We start from the raw sequence: 17,500 nt of genomic DNA, 5'->3' as shown, positions 1-17,500 counted from the left end.
TCAACTCATCTTACTAGATTGCTTCTGTCTATTTATAGAAAATTACCTTTTTTTCCGAACTCTAGAGTGCCCCGTTATACAAGCTGCACCCACTAAATATTTTTCCATATATTAGTCACACCAGACTGTAAGCCGCAGATATATACGTTGTGAAATTAGTTATTTACACAGATATATTTATTTACATACCTTAATTGTTTCCAAACGGTGTCTGTAACACGGCAGTAAAACGGCTGATCAAACAAAACAGAAGTCATCGCCATGGACCCACTCGCTGCGCAAGCTACCTCTCCAATCAGCTAAACAGACTCAATAACTCCACGGTGCCGTTTTGGTGAATTTACTGAGGAATTTGTGAAACAAAAAGAATGCCATTGTAACTTAATAATACTAACACAGACACTCGTAAACATATTCGCTAATGCTAAGGACACTAGTTTGATGACATTATGATAGCATGTACAAGTATGCATGAAAACACTCCTACAGACATCACACATGGGACGCTTTAGTACAGGGGTGTCCAAACTTATATATATATATATATATATATATATATATATATATATATATATATATATATATATATATATATATATATATATATATATATATATATATATATATATATATATATAAAATCAATTATATTAATTGTTGTATACTGGTGTGTGTGTGTGTGTATGTATATATATATATATATATATATATATATATATATATATATATATATATATAACAATTAATATAACAATTAATATAATTGGTTATTAAGAATATGTGAAAGTTCGACTCCTACTTTGTTTACTTCCGTGACGACCTGATTGTAGTCAATCAGAAATATTAAGTAGCTAAACTGTGTCAAACATTGATAAGTGGGGTGAGCGTGTTTTGCAATTTTCCTATCATGCTTTGTAATGGATTTATTTGGGTGTAAGTTAGATATTTTTATGGGGCATTTAATTTTTTTTATATATATATCCACAAAGTTCAATAAGCAGTTTGTGTTTATGGTGACCATGTTTGTTAACATTTTGTGTTGGTTGGAATTTTTTTCTTTTGGCACCATGACTAGGGAATGTTGTTTGCATTGGGTGGTCAAAGTAAATTCTCTGCTCTCAAGGGTGAGCGCGGCTAAGGTGATGTGGAATTGCCGGTCTTGGTGGGGAAAAGCGCCTTGCATCATTTACTATGGTCCCTTTGAAAAAAATCCCAAAACTTGTCCAGGTGACTTTTCCTCCTTTATCAACAATTTCTTCATTTTGAATGTCTGTTCTCACTCCATGCAAAGAATCAACCGCCAGACAAGCAAACTTGATAGTTGATACTGTTAGCGTGTCACTCCCACTGATCAGTGATCACTTCCTGCGTTGCTCGGTTACCAGAGTTGCTGACAAATCTTGGGAGTTGCTTGTTTTTGAACCTGTAGTTGCTTATTTGGGCTTGCTTTTCTGCCTGTGTGTGCCTTTCTTTATGCAACCAACGTTGCTTCGCAACTTCCGCTTTCTTCAGACAAAGAGGATAAAGAATTATCGACCGTTTTCCCGTACGCATTTTTTATTGGTATCGATTACTTGTCAATCCTGATATATATTTATATAATTTTATCACTCAGCCCTACGTTTGACAGTAATTTTAAGCAAAAATTATCTTCAACCACGTTGACTAAAAGCCAACAGCCTTGGTGTCTTGTCTTCACAGACTTCTGCTCCAGCCTGAAGATCACGGATCAGTCCCAACGTAAGATCGGCTGCACCATCTTCTGTGACAAACCGGAGTCCCATCCCCAGATCTTCCAGATCGGCGACATCATCCGCATGCATCGGGTCAAGGTTTGCCTTGTCTCACCAAGTCGGTCATTCTGAAGGTCCAACCTATTTCACACCAGATGTCCCCCCCGCGCAGCCCCATGTCTACTACGACACCCTCACGCTGCTCAACACCTTCGGTTTTTCCGCCCTGGCGTTTGACGGGGCGGTCGGCGCCGCCATGGAGCCCCGGACCGCCAGCAGGTCCTTCCACTTCACGGCGGACGATCGCCGCGTTGTGCGGGAGCTGCGATCGTGGGCCGCCGGCGAGGCCTCTCTGCCGTCTTCGGACACCACCATCACGCTGTCTGCTGTCCAGCCCAAAATGTACTTTGACTTCACCTGCCAGCTGCTCTCCAAAGCCACCGTCGACACCACGTGCATGCTGCTGAGGGTAAGGAAAAAGGACACAAGTAGTTTTCACCAATGCAAACAACCAAAAAAGTAGTACAGTGGAACCTCGATTCACAAACCTAATTGGTTCTTGAGCTAAAAAGTGCGTACAGTGAAGCAGTACCCCATAAGAAACAATATAAACATAAATACTGTAAATTCCGGGAACATTATCACAATTTCAGAAGGGTTAAAACCATTAAAAATCAGTTCCCAGTGGCTTATTTTATTTTTCGAAGTTTTTTTCAAAATTTTACCCATCACACAATATCCCTAAAAAAAGCTTCAAAGTGCCTGATTTTAACCATCGTTATATACACCCGTCCATTTTCCTGTGACGTCACATAGTGATGCCAATACAAACAAACATGGCGGATAGAACAGCAAGATATAGCGACATTAGCTCGGATTCAGACTCGGATTTCAGCGGCTTAAGCGATTCAACAGATTACGCATGTATTGAAAGGGATGGTTGTAGTGTGGAGGCAGGTAGCGAAAACGAAATTGAAGAAGAAACTGAAGCTATTGAGCCATATCGGTTTGAACCGTATGCAAGCGAAACCGACGAAAACGACACGACAGCCAGCGACACGGTAGAAAGCGAGGACGAATTCGGCGATCGCCTTCCAACCAACGATTGGTATGTGTTTGTTTGGCATTAAAAGAAACTAACAACTATGAACTAGGTTTACAGCATATGAAATACATTTGGCAACAACATGCATCAGGTTAACCATACCTAAATAAACACAAAATACTGCATTACACAAGACTACCCGAATGTACTCGAATGATTGAAAAAAATAAATGTTTTTAAGCTAAATTATTGGTAAACACAGTTTATGTATAATAATTTACGTAAAACCGCGAGTAATGAATAAAGATTTCATCAATTAATATATTCTGTAGACATACCCTCATCCGCTCTCTTTTCCTGAAAGCTGATCTGTCCAGTTTTGGAGTTGATGTCAGCAGGCCAGGGAAGCTAGGGTCGATATTCTTCTCTTGATCATCTTCGGTGGCATAAGGGACGGTAGAAGCGGTGTGAGCCAAGACATCCAGGGGGTTTAGCTCGTTCGTCTGCGGGAACAAACTGCCGCCCTTGCTTGCCGTGCTACCGAGGTCCTTTGTCCCTGAATAGCTCACACACTCCGGCAGATTCAATGGGGGTCTGGCGGCAGATTTCTTTGACTTTATCGTTGGAAATGCATCTGCTTTGAGTGTCGCAGGATATCCACACATTCTTGCCATCTCTGTCGTAGCATAGCTTTCATCGGTAAAGTGTGCGGAACAAACGACTGACCGTTTCGTCGGCTTGCTTCCCGATGTGACGTCACATTGTGACGTCATCGCTCCGAGAGCGAATAATAGAAAGGCGTTTAATTCGCCAAAATTCACCCATTTAGAGTTCGGAAATCGGTTAAAAAAATATATGGTCTTTTTTCTGCAACATCAAGGTATATATTGACGCTTACATAGGTCTGGTGATAATGTTCCCCTTTAATGCCTTGAACTGGAAGTAAAACCGTCCTTAGCGTTTCTACTCGTATGGATTCTCCATTCGTCAGTCCAAGCGACGTTTGTAAGTTTTATAATGTACCAAAAACAATTCTTACTTACTACACCGTCCCATATGTGATGTGTGTAGGAGTGTTTTCATGCATATTTGTACATGCTATCGTAATGTAATCAAGCTTGCGTCGTTAGCATTAGCCGATATGCTAACTTGTTTACGAGTGTCTGTGTTAGTATCTGTTTTTATCTGATTGGAGAGCTAGCTTCCAAAGCCAGTGGGTCCTCGACAATGACTTCTGTTTTGTTTGATCATCCATTTTACTGCCGTGTTACAGACATCGTTTGGAAACAATTAGGGTATATAAATAAACATTTCTGTGTAGATAACTCATTTCATAACGTATATATCTGCGGCTTATAGTCCAGTGGGACGAATAAACGGAACATACCGGTATGTTTTTCTTCTAAAATTCAGTGAGTGCGGCTTATATACCGGTGCACTTTATTGTCCGGAAAATATGGTGATTCAACTCTGTCATCTTTTCCCCAAAAAGTCAGGTCTCATCACAATTAAAGACTTGCTTGGGTTTGAAGGCCCCTTCGCCGATGAAATCCTCAAAGTGCAGGTGTCTCAAGTTGGAGGCTAACCTGCCATAACACTAGCTTTAACAGGTTGCCTCGCAACTCAAAAATATACAGCGAGACTGTGAGGGTTTGGACACATTAAAAGTGTTTCTGATCACACAAAGTGATCTCTAAGAAAGCTCTGGCTAGTGCAAGGTACGACAATTGTGGAAATAAAGAAGTTGGAAGTGCCGCTAGCCGTTGAGGCTAACAACGTAAATAGTCTCAAAGAGTCATTTTTAAGTCCACTGCCTTATTTCCAGGCAGGTTTATTGGCTTTTTGGAACCCATATTGAGTAACAAAATAGATGAAACTTGATGAATGGCGTGAAAAAAAAACGGGCTGAAGCACTGAGAAGTGACGACTGTGTAAACCAGATGTAACATAGGCGCCCCGGCCTCTTCAAAATCAATCAATCAGTATTCTTTATTTTACCAGGTAAAAAGTCATTGAGACTAAAATCTCTTTTCCAAGAGTGATCTGGCCAAGAGGGCAGCAAAACAAAGAAATACATATAAAAACAAATGTAAAAAAAAAAATACTTACATACTGTATATTAATATAAAAACATGTAACGGGTCAAAAGAATGTATAAAAACAACTTAAAAACAAGTACAAAGCCCGTTAGAAACAGTTTCTCGATCCTTTAAAATGGCCTGAAATTCCCCCAAAGGAATGTGGTCAGGTAACCTCAGATCCTTCTGTGCGTTATTACATGACCATGGAGCAGCAAATCTGAAACCTTTTTTTCCAAGATTTGTGTTAGCTCTAAGAACAAACATTCTAAGGATGTCCTGCAACCTTACGCTGTAGCAACTGGAGTCTACACATTAAACAACATAAATAAGGGGGAACTAGACCAAGAAGTGGTCTTTAAAAAAAAACATCCATGGAGAAAATGTGCGTACTGACAAAGATGGACAGTTTGCCTACAAAGTGCAATGGTGGACCAGGATCAGCAAAGACATAAAAGTAGTCAGAATCAAATGTTTCCTAACTTGTAGGGAAAAACAGCACTTGTTTCTAAAGACAAAACAGTTTAATTTTAAGTTTAGCCACAAGTTTTTCTTTGTGATTTAAAAGACAAGTTTTCATCAATAACAATCCCCAAGTAATAATAATAATAATAACTGGGATTTATATAGCGCTTTTACTTACTTACCGGTATATGTCGCGACCATTTCAAGTTCAACCTTATGAGCAGTTGATATTTTTAGAGTGTTCAATGGCAGACATATGCCATTTGAAAATAACACCACCTTAGATTTCTTTGCATTGAGCACTAGTCTAAGCTGAGTCAGCTGGGACTGAACAACATCAAAAGCAGACTGCAGGAGCTCAACCAATATATGACTGTCATCTGCATAAAAATGGAACACAGCATTTGACATATTATCACAGAGAATATTTACATCAATGAAAAACAACCACAGACCGAATATGGAACTCTGAGGAGGAAAGACAAGGAAGATCCAGCAAACTAGAACACTTGGACAAGTAATTAGAACAGTACTTTAACAGCTTGCTGAGATAGACCAATCCTGTGCAGTCTTTGTGCCAGGAGGGTATGGTCGACTGTGTCAAATGCTTTTGAAAAAGTCAATTAATAGTGCTGCACAATATTTTTTGCAATCCGATGCATCAATAATGTCATTTACAACCTTGATAGCAGCAGCTATGTCTCTTTTTGAAACCTGATTGATGTTGAGAAAGCAGACCATTCGTGTCTAAGAATTCTTTAAGTTGTTCACCAATATACTTTTCAAGAACTTTAGCTAGGATGCACAAGTTGGAGATGGGTCTATAGTTATTAACAGCTGTGGGATCTCCTCCTTTCTATGGTAAAACATAAGCAGATTTCCACATGTCAGACATCTCATTACTGGACAAGGAACGATTAAAAATTTGCGTAAGAGGTTCTGCAATAAAATCAACGGCTGACTTTAAAAAGAAGGGTTCAAGTTTGTCAAAACCTGCAGATTGACCAGTATCCATTGGTTTTAAGGCTCCCTTGGCCTCAAACACATCCAGAGGAGTAAAACTAGATGTATGAGCTGTGGAAGTGTGAAGGGATGGTGACATGCAAACCTTCTGAACATCCGGGTGATTATGTCTGTGAATGTTCTCATTCATCCGGGTCATTGTACTCTCAGGGCATTCAATCGATCGCAACTGGACTGTTTGGTTTGTCTTGGAAGACGTTTCGCCTCTCATCCGTGTAGTCTTCATCAGTTCATGCTCATAGACTTAGATTGGTCAGATCTAGTCTTAGACTTAGATTGGTCAGATCTAGTCTTAGACTTAGATTGGTCAGATCTAGTCTTAGACTTTCATTGGTCAGATCCAGTCTTAGACTGTGATTGGTCACAACTAGTCTTAGACTGTGATTGGTCACATGTAGTCTTAGACTTTGATTGGTCAGATCTAGTCTTGGACTTAGATACATCTAGTCTTAGACTTTCATTGGTCACATCTAGTCTTAGACTTAGATATGTCAGATCTAGTCTTAGACTTAGATTGGTCAGCTCTAGATGTTACCAATCTCGGTCTATGAGCATAAACTGATGAAGCCTAATTAGGTATTGGCACCAGCTGCTAGACTAGATCTGACCAATCTCAGTTTAAGATGTAATGTGATATAATCAGCACATGGATCTTGAGGGTTTAGTCATCCGTCTTGTAACAAATCTCGACAGCACGCTGCTCCATCTTGCCTTTGTCTCATCTGACACCTCAGCTTTTCGAGGTCGTGAGCGACGTCTGGCTCGCTGCCACGTGTTTCATCAAGGAAGTCCATTTGAAATGCAGCTTAGCGCCGAGTGTTGGTCTGCTGCCAGCCTGCCGCTAAGGCGTATTCCAAAGCGGCTCTGAGCTCCAACGCTTGCTCACCAGCATAAGGAACCCACCTTGTTATTAGACGACGTCTTCTCTTGTTGGTCTAACATTCAACCTTCGTCAATTTCTTGTTTTATGGCAGGGCACTCAACGTTAAAGGTGCATTACCGCCACCTACTGTATTGGAGTGTGAGCCAGAGTTCCCTCCCTTACATACGTACATTTATACCTTCCCATACTAAATTATTTTCCATTAACCCATCTCTTCTTGAAACTTCTAAAAAAAATTCTGGTTTCTGCTTAGTCGCCCTTTGAGTAACCTCCTTTTGTTAAAGGGGAACATTATCACAATTTCAGAATTGTTAAAACCATTAAAAATCAGTTCCCAGTGGCTTATTATATTTTTCAAAGTTTTTTTCAAAATTTTACCCATCACGCAATATCCCTAAAAAAAGCTTCAAAGTGCCTGATTTTAACCACCCGTCCATTTTCCTGTGACGTCACATAGCGAAGCCAACACAAACAAACATGGCGGAAAGAACAGCAAGCTATAGCGATATTAGCTCGGATTCAGACTCGGATTTCAGCGGCTTAAGCGATTTAACAGATTACGAATGTATTGAAACGGACGGTTGTAGTGTGGAGGCAGGTAGCGAAAACGAAATTGAAGAAGAAACTGAAGCTATTGAGCCATATCGGTTTGAACCGTATGCAAGCGAAACCGACGAAAACGACACGACAGCCAGCGACACGGGAGAAAGCGAGAACGAATTCAGCGATCGCCTTCTAACCAACGATTGGTATGTGTTTGTTTGGCATTAAAGGAAACTAACAACTATGAACTAGGTTTACAGCATATGAAATACATTTGGCAACAACATGCACTTTGAGAGTGCAGACAGCCCAGTTTTCATCAATTAATATATTCTGGAGACATACACCTCATGTCAGCAGGCCAGGGAAGCTAGGGTCGATATTCTTTTGATCATCTTCGGGACGGTGTGAGCCAAGACATCCAGGGGGTTTAGCTCGCTCGTCTGCGGGAACAAACTGCCGCCATTGCTTGCCGTGCTACCGAGGTCCTTTGTCCCTGAATTGCTCACACACTCCGGCAGATTCAATGGGGGTCTGGCGGCAGATTTCTTTGACTTTATCGTTGGAAATGCATCTGCTTTGAGTGTCGCAGGATATCCACACATTCTTGCCATCTCTGTCATAGCATAGCTTTCGTCGGTAAAGTGTGCGGAACAAACGTCCAATTTCTTGCCACTTTCGCATCTTTGGGCCACTGGTGCAACTTGAATCCGTCCCTGTTCGTGTTGTTACACCCTCCGACAACACACCGACGAGGCATGATATCTCCAAGGTACGGAAAAGAGTCGAAAAAAACGGAAAATAACAGAGCTGATTTGACTCGGTGTTTGAGAAAATGGCGGATTGCTTCCCGATGCGACGTCACATTGTGACGTCATTGCTCCGAGAGCGAATATTAGAAAGGCGTTTATTTTGCCAAAATTCACCCATTTAGAGTTCGGAAATCGGTTAAAAAAATATATGGTCTTTTTTCTGCAACATCAAGGTATATATTGACACTTACATAGGTCTGGTGATAATGTTCCCCTTTAATGTCTTCTAACTTTCTCTCTTAGTTTTCTCCTTTCTGTACCGTATTCCCCACAATGAATAATTGCATGTTTTACTGACTCTACCTCATTGCAGTTGTCACATAATCATGTCGGGTGTTTGATTAGAAGGTTCAATGTCTTATTCAGTCTGGTGTGTCCTAATCTAAAGCGTGATATGATTCCTTCCTCTTTTGTGCTCCCCCTTACAGTTCTTCCCGCTCATACTGTGTTCTGTATTGCATGTAAGTGTCGTCCTGTTGTACTCATGTCCCAATGTAATTGCCAATCTTTCTAAAGATTTCCTTTAACTAATGAGTTTGCCTCTGCCTTACTGCTCAAGTGTTAGTGTCTGCTGATCTGCCAAATTAATTGCCCTTTATACCTGTGTGAGCTGGAACCCGTAGAAACCACAAGCTGGTATTCACCCTGTTAATATATAAAAATGATTCCATGACGGTTTTGTGACGAAGCATATCCAATACATATTATCTACATCACAGGTAAGTGTGTTAAATGTAGATTCCAATCATTAGAGGATCTCTTTAATGTCCTGTCTTTGGTCTTCTTCTCAAGATGCTTGTGCTCCATCATCACCTTCTTGTGCAAATCAATGTGTTTGCAGGTATGGGACGGCACCAGGTGTTCTCACTCTCTGCTGAAGGTGAAGGCAGATCCCGACATTGTGGAGGGGCCCGCCTCCTTCTCCAAGGAGCAGGAGAAACTCATCGCCAGTGTGCTGGTCTTCGACAACCACGCGCAATTCGCCAAGCAGATCAAGGTCAGAGGGTACACAAGTGGGATAATGACTACGTTTAAACTGCCCAAATCAGATTTTGTCGAAATATCATTTATATTCCAGCTTACTGTTTGGATTGCAAGTAAAATGTGATCTTTGTGGCCTCGACGTCACTTACATGCACAGTTCGATAAAGTGCAAACAAAGGAAGTTGACCGTAAATGAAAAAGGAAATGGCTATTACTACTACAAAATAAAATAAAAGTCGCCACACCCTAAAAATGTGTTTTTTTTTATGTGAAAATATATTTAAAGTAACAATGTATGAATGGATATACAAACCGCAAAACCAATAAAGTTAGCACGTTGTGTAAATCGTAAATAAAAACAGAATACAATGCAAATCCTTTTCAACCAATATTCAATTGAACACTCAAAAACGCCGCCTGCTTTGCTGGGCCCGAGCTCATCTAAGATGGACTGATGCTAAGTGGAAAAGTGTTCTGTGGTCTGGCGAGTCCACATTTCCAATTGTTTTTGGAAACTGTGGACGTCGTGTCCTTCGGAATAAAGAGGAAAAGAACCATCCGGATTGTTATAGGCACAAAGTTCAAAAGCTGTGATGGTATGGGGGTGTATTAGTGCCCAAAGCATGTGTAACTTACACATCTGTGAAGGCACCATTAATGCTGAAAGATACGGATAGGTTTTGGAGCAACTTATGTTGCCATTCAAGGAACGTTATCATGGACGCCCCTGCTTATTTCAGCAAGACAATGCCAAGCCACGTGATACAACAACTTAAGCTGTACATCAAGCAAGAATGGGAAATAATTCCACCTGAAAAGCTTCAAAAATTGGTCTCCTCAGTTCCCAAACGAGTGTTGTTAAAAGGAAAGGCCATGTAACACAGTGGTAAAAATGCCCCTGTGACAACTTTTTTACAATGTGTTGCTTCCATTAAATTCTAAGTTAATGATTATTTGCAAAAAACAAATACGTTTCTCAGTTCGAACATTAAATATCTTGTCTTTGCAGTCTATTCAATTGAATATAAGTTGAAAAGGGTTTCCAAATCATTGTATTCTGTTTTTATTTACAAATTACACAACGTGCCAACTTCACTGGTTTTGGGTTTTGTATATATAGCTTAATATATTTGGGAGGGTTCTAAATCTTTTTATGGCTGTGAAGTAGACATCATAACACGGACATCAACTTGGATCTACGTGAGCTTTATTGTTCAACTCACTTACATAAACAAGGTAACATGTAAACAAATACGGGACAGCGTCAATTCCGGTCTTTCAACAATTGTTATTTCTTCGGAATCAAAGTATATATTATATACAGTACTTTCCCCGCGCGTACAAATGACGAAGCTAGACGCATTTCCGTTTAGCTCAAGTCACATTTGAAAAGATGAGATTCCATTCGGATTGGGACTACCTCCTGATTTGGTCTGAATCTGATGCCAAAAGATTAGATTCGAAGCACTTTGGAGCGTTTAGACCGGCAACAAATTTCCGATATGTGTCACTTGAGGGGAAAAAATGTCAGATTTGGTGTGCAATGTAAGCGGGGCCAATGACAACTTGACTGCATTTCGATGTCACAGTACTGTTATTGTTAGTGTACCGTTATTGCATGGCAGTGAAGACCACTTGAGTCTACACTCAAATGCCGGCGCGTGGAAATCTTGTGAGGTTGGACGGAGATTAAGACTAATAAAGTATTCTGAGAGAAGAAAGTGAGCAGCATCAGCTATAAGCTTTTCTCTGCTGAGCCCTCTCAGATTACTGCACGACACTCAGGCATTGTTGTTTGTCTGAAAACCTGCTGACTGTGCACAAATTCAACAGCCATCAAATCTTGATTTGCGAAAAAATAGAGCACTTTTTCATAGGCCTTAAGAACGATGGCTTATGATCGAGTCAAGACTTGAAGATGACTTGGTTCGTAAAGAGCTGAGCATAGCAGCGGAGAAAACTACACTCATTAATTGATTAATTGAAGAATGTATTAGAAGTTTGCAAAGGAAAGGGTACAGTTTCATGGCGGTATGGATTAGCTGGTACAAAACATAGTGCAATAAAATAAATGAAAATTTAAAATAGAAAAAAGTAATAAAAGGCTTTGTCTATTCCCAGTTGCGGGTAGTGGCTTTTTAAAGCGGCTTTGAAGGAAGTAAGGGTTTTACACTCCTTTGTGGCTATCGGTACACTGCAACAAGTGAAATCTAAGTAAGATTGCATATCTCAAATAAGGGTGATATTTGCTTATTTTCTGTCTGATAAGATAATTCTTCTCACTAAGCAGATTTTATGTTAGTGTTTTACTTGTTTTAAGGGTTTTGGTCCTAAATGATCTCAGTAAGATATTACAGCTTGTTGCTGAGATTTTATGACCTATATTGAGTAAAACATGCTTGAAACTAGAATATCAACTGTTGCAAAGATGTGTCATCAACACTCACAAGTATAAAACTACTTTTTTAAAGTAATCATTTCTTACTTCAAGCATTAAAAAAAAATGATGCTGAGCGCATATTCTGTCAAGATAATGGCACTAGCATTTATTTAATTTAAGAATATTTTTCAACATATTGAACAAAAAGGTCTGTTTTTTTTCTACCAACAAGTGCACTTGTTATTAGTGAGAATATATTTATTTTAAGGTATTTTTGAGTTTATTGAGGTTAGCTAAATTTACTTGTTTTGGAAAGTCTTGACAAGCCAAATTTTCTTGTTCTATTGGCAGAAAATTTTGCTTAGTTCAAATAAAATACCCCAAAATGTTGTAATTTTTTTTCTTGTTTTTGAACACTGATTTTTTGCAGTGTAGTCCTTTGTTCAACTTATTTAGTTGTACTAGTGGTGTGCCTCAAGGTTCCATTTTAGGTCCACACTATTTCATTACGTGGGCTATTCAACTGGTGGCCTGCAGGTTCAGTTAAAAAAAAAAACATGTAAGAGACTCACATTTTTGCAGCAGATTCTTAAAAACACGAGAGTGCTGTCATATAGATGATCTTTGTCTAGCTTTTTCGCAAAAAAAAACAAAAAAAAAACCCTCTGTAACTTTGACAAAATACATGTCTACTGTAGAGGACACTGGTTGTCCGGATATTGAGCAAAAAGCTCTCGTTTTTTTTTTTTGTTTTTTTTTTTCTTCCAAGAAAAGTGCACTTGTTATTAGTGAGAATATACTTATTTTAAGGTATTTTTGGGTTCATTGAGGTTAGCTAATTTTACTTGTTTTGGAAATTCTTGACAAGCCGAATTTTCTTGTTCTATTGGCAGATAATTTTGCTTCGTTCAAGTAAAATACCCCTAATTTTATTTTATTTTTTTCTTGTTTTTGAACACTGACTTTTTGCAGTGTAGGGAGTTCCACATTTAGGTGGTAGAGCAGGCAAAATAATTTGAACCTTTTTTTGGAGACAAATCTCGGTTGAACGTGATTTGTGGTGAAAGGGACAAGCGGTAGAAAATGGATGGATGGATCTTTTATGTTTTGGAAGTATCTGGACAGGTACATGGGTATTTTAGTGGTATAGTGTATCTTGTACACCAAGCCCATTGCGAGAAGTGGTACTCTGTCGGCTACGAAGAGCCACCCTACGCTAAGGAAATGGTTGGCGGAGAGATGGAATGTTGAGTAGAAGCCTAATCGGTTTGTTTTGGGATGTATGGAGCTTGGTTGTTAGGGCCTTTGAGGCGTCACAGTAACAGACATGGACTCCATAGTCAAAGTGGGGTTAAACGAGTGCTTGTGCCAGAGTCATCGGTGTTTGTTAGGGCCTTTGAGGCGTCACGGTACCAGACATGGACTCCATAGTCAAAGTGGGGTTAAACGAGCGCTTGTGCCAGAGTCTTCAGTGGTTATTAAAGGGGAACATTATCACCAGACCTATGTAAGCGTCAATATATACCTTGATGTTGCAGAAAAAAAGACCATATATTTTTTTAACCGATTTCCGAACTCTAAATGGGTGAATTTTGGCGACGTCACATCGGGAAGCAATCCGCCATTTTCTCAAACACATTACAAACACCGAGTCAAATCAGCTCTGTTATTTTCCGTTTTTTCAACTCTTTTCCGTACCTTGGAGACATCATGCCTCGTCGGTGTGTTGTCGGAGGGTGTAACAACACGAACAGGGACGGATTCAAGTTGCACCAGTGGCCCAAAGATGCGAAAGTGGCAAGAAATTGGACGAAATTTGTTCAAAATACGAGGGTGTGGGGAAAGCTGACGAAATGGTCAGTCGTTTGTTCCGCACACTTTACCGACGAAAGCTATGCTACGACAGAGATGGCAAGAATGTGTGGATATCCTGCGACACTCAAAGCAGATGCATTTCCAACGATGAAGTCAAAGAAATCTGCCGCCAGACCCCCATTGAATCTGCCGGAGTGTGTGAGCTATTCAGGGACAAAGGACCTCGGTAGCACGGCAAGCAATGGCGGCAGTTTGTTCCCGCAGACGAGCGAACTAAACCCCTGGATGTCTTGGCTCACACCGCTTCTACCGTCCCTTATGCCACCGAAAATGATCAAGAGAAGAATATCGACCCTAGCTTCCCTGGCCTGCTGACATCAACTCCAAAACTGGACAGATCAGCTTTCAGGAAAAGAGAGCGCTTGAGGGTATGTCTACAGAATATATTAATTGATGAAAACTTTATTCATTACTCGTGGTTTTACGTAAATTATTATACATAAACTGTGTTTACCAATAATTTAGCTTAATAACATTTTTTTTTTTTTCAATCATTCGAGTACATTCGGGTAGTCTTGTGTAATGCAGTATTTTGTGTCTATTTAGGTATGGTTAACCTGAGTGAAGTCTCCCCATTATTGTGTTACAGGTGTTACAGGACATTTTTTCGAACTCTTATCGACATTCACTGTTCTCTGAAGAGGATGATTATCAAACTTTGTCAAGAGCGGATATTGGAGTTCAGATATACCCTGATGTGAAGTCTAAAGGTAACAATTAATGTTAGAGTACGCTGTGGAATACTCATGATACTGGAGATGGCAAATAGTTTGTTCATAGTTCATAGTTGTTAGTTTCCTTTAATGCCAAACAAACACATACCAATCGTTGGTTAGAAGGCGATCGGCGAATTCGTCCTCACTTTCTCCCGTGTCGCTGGCTGTCGTGTCGTTTTCGTCGGTTTCGCTTGCATACGGTTCAAACCGATATGGCTCAATAGCTTCAGTTTCTTCTTCAATTTCGTTTTCGCTACCTGCCTCCTTACTACAACCATTCGTTTCAATACATGCGTAATCTGTTGAATCGCTTAAGCCGCTGAAATCCGAGTCTGAATCCGAGCTAATGTCGCTATACCTTGCTGTTCTATCCGCCATGTTTGTTTGTATTGGCATCACTATGTGACGTCACAGGAAAATGGACGGGTGTATATAACGATGGTTAAAATCAGGTACTTTGAAGCTTTTTTTAGGGATATTGCATGATGGGTAAAATTTTGAAAAAAACTTTGAAAAATAAAATAAGCCACTGGGAACTGATTTTTAATGGTTTTAACCCTTCTGAAATTGTGATAATGTTCCCCTTTAAGGCCTTTGAGGCGTCACAGTACCAGACATGGACTCCATAGTCAAAGTGGGGTTAAACGAGCGCTTGTGCCAGAGTCATCGGTGTTTGTTAGGGACTTTGAGGCGTCACGGTACCAGACATGGACTCCATAGTCAAAGTGGGGTTAAACGAGTGCTTGTGCCAGAGTCTTCAGTGTTTTTTAAGGCCTTTGAGGCGTCACAGTACCAAACATGGACTCCATAGTCAAAGTGGGGTGAAACGAGTGCTTGTGCTAGTCCAGTGTATGGTAGGGGCTTTGAGGCGTCACAGTACCAGACATGGACTCCATAGTCAAAGTGGGGTGAAACGAGTGCTTGTGCCAGAGTCTTCAGTGGTTGTTAAGGCCTTTGAGGCATCACAGTACCAGACATGGACTCCATAGTCAAAGTGGGGTTAAACGAGCGCTTGTGCCAGAGTCTTCAGTGGTTGTTAAGGCCTTTGAGGCATCACAGTACCAGACATGGACTCCATAGTCAAAGTGGGGTTAAACGAGTGCTTTTGCTAGAGTCTTCAGTGGTTGTTAGGGCCTTTGAGGCGTCACGGTACCAAACATGGACTCCATAGTCAAAGTGGGGTGAAACGACTGCTTGTGCTAGTCCAGTGTATGGTAGGGGCTTTGAGGCGTCACAGTACCAGACATGGACTCCATGGTCAAAGTGGGGTTAAACGAGTGCTTGTGCTAGAGTCTTCAGTGGTTGTTAGGGCCTTTGAGGCGTCACAGTACCAGACATGGACTCCATAGTCAAAGTGGGGTTAAACGAGTTCTTGTGCCAGAGTCTTCAGTGGTTTTTAAGGCCTTTGAGGCGTCACAGTACCAGACATAGACTCCATAGTCAAAGTTTAAACGAATGCTTGTACTAGAGTCTTCGGTGTATCTCTACCCACCGGCAGGGCGACCCTGTGCATTGCAAACTGATGCTGCTTTGAAGCCCACAATAGAGCCAAATGACTTGCAGAAGACAAGTTCAAGTTCAAGTTCAACCATTTGTGCCTCCAGGATGATCAGTTTAATGCGTGCTTGAAGCCGGTGGATGGTTAAACGTTAAAAGTGTTTAGGACCATCAAGGAGGGAAGCGTTTGTAAACATTGCGGTGCAAGTGAATGGAACGATCGTGTAAAAGTCAGAAATTTCCCCAAGTTTGTACAGCAAGTGACATTAAAAGGTTGCTTGTTTAGTGTTTGCACTCAGTTTACGGTGGGGTGACGAAAGCAAGACAGATACTTTCCTGTCCACTTTCTCATGCACTCCAAATCATGGAAGTTAAAAAAGAATGTGTGAGAGATATTGGCAGGGTGTCCTTCTTGTGCTGTTGTTAAATAAACCTTTTGGTTAGAATTACAGATTTTATGGTTCTTAGCCAGCAGGACGATGTAAACATACATAAACATTTGTCAGGAATGGCAGTACGTAACATCGACATTACGGTCAAGCGGCACAGTGACCCAGCAGGTCCAGTAGAGGGAACTGTGTCGCTAATCACTACTTGGTGGTTTTGCTGTGGGAGCAAGAAGTTTTTGTCATAATGAATAATTCATCAAGTCATCTTCAGGTTTGTAAGCCGCTTGTGTCTCTGCAAAGTAAAGCTGGAATGTTCTTTTTCCGTCTTTGTGCGTGTGAATGTGTGTGTGTGTGTGTGTGTGTGTGGATGAGATTTGGAAGCACATCCATCTTTATTCAGCTCTCTGAGACAATAATTGCTTTGTGTCAGTTGCAAAGTCACATTGAATTACACCCACACACACACACACACACACACACACGGTTCTATTAGGACTGCGTGTTGAACATCTTTTACGTGAGCAGCTTCAAAGTTCCTGTGGACCAATCGGAGGGCAATCTCTCCACTCCACTTTGGCTTTAGCGCGGCGAGTCTTTCCTGGATGCAGCTCATTTTCTGGTGTGGCATCACAAGTGACCGACGTGAAGACGTCACGCTGCAAATTGGCAACGGTGACTCAACACTTTTCTCCTTTTCACAGAGGTTGTTTGGAAGTTTCTCCTCAAATAACTTTTTCCTTTTTTTTGTCCACAAGCAATCAATGAGGTGTTTTTTTGTCCTTGGGCCTGTGAGGACGTGTACTCTGCTATAATGACACGTAATTGGCCGGTTTCATTACAGCTGATGGGACCTTCTTGACCTGATCTCACACATTGTTGTCTTGTTAAAGAGGAAAAGCATCTATTTTTGGGGGGAATTTTGCCTGTCGTTAACAATCATTATAAGAGACAAGAACATAATGTAGTAACAGATACCTTCATAACAATATGTAATATTTACAATATACACACTGCAAGTATATATATAATATAGTAACAGACACCTTCATAACAATATGTAATATGTTTTATGTAGAC

At 40.5% G+C, this 17,500-nt stretch overlaps 1 protein-coding gene across 2 annotated transcripts in view; it reads left to right on the top strand.

Annotated features, from left to right (window-relative positions):
- The window catches only part of pot1 (protection of telomeres 1 homolog), a 57,212-nt gene that overhangs the window by 16,851 nt on the left and 22,861 nt on the right, over window positions 1-17,500 (top strand). For both annotated transcript variants that reach the window (XM_061924670.2, XM_061924672.2), the window contains exons 8-10: window positions 1,702-1,832; window positions 1,906-2,202; window positions 9,424-9,579. In XM_061924670.2, coding sequence (XP_061780654.1) covers window positions 1,702-1,832; window positions 1,906-2,202; window positions 9,424-9,579 — 584 coding nt within the window. The remainder of the gene's footprint in view (window positions 1-1,701; window positions 1,833-1,905; window positions 2,203-9,423; window positions 9,580-17,500) is intronic.

Source organism: Nerophis lumbriciformis, linkage group LG29 (genome assembly GCF_033978685.3).
Source record: "Nerophis lumbriciformis linkage group LG29, RoL_Nlum_v2.1, whole genome shotgun sequence".
Classification (NCBI taxonomy): domain Eukaryota; kingdom Metazoa; phylum Chordata; class Actinopteri; order Syngnathiformes; family Syngnathidae; genus Nerophis; species Nerophis lumbriciformis.
Note: the sequence above shows the minus strand (reverse complement) of the source record. Positions and strands in the feature narration are given on the sequence as shown.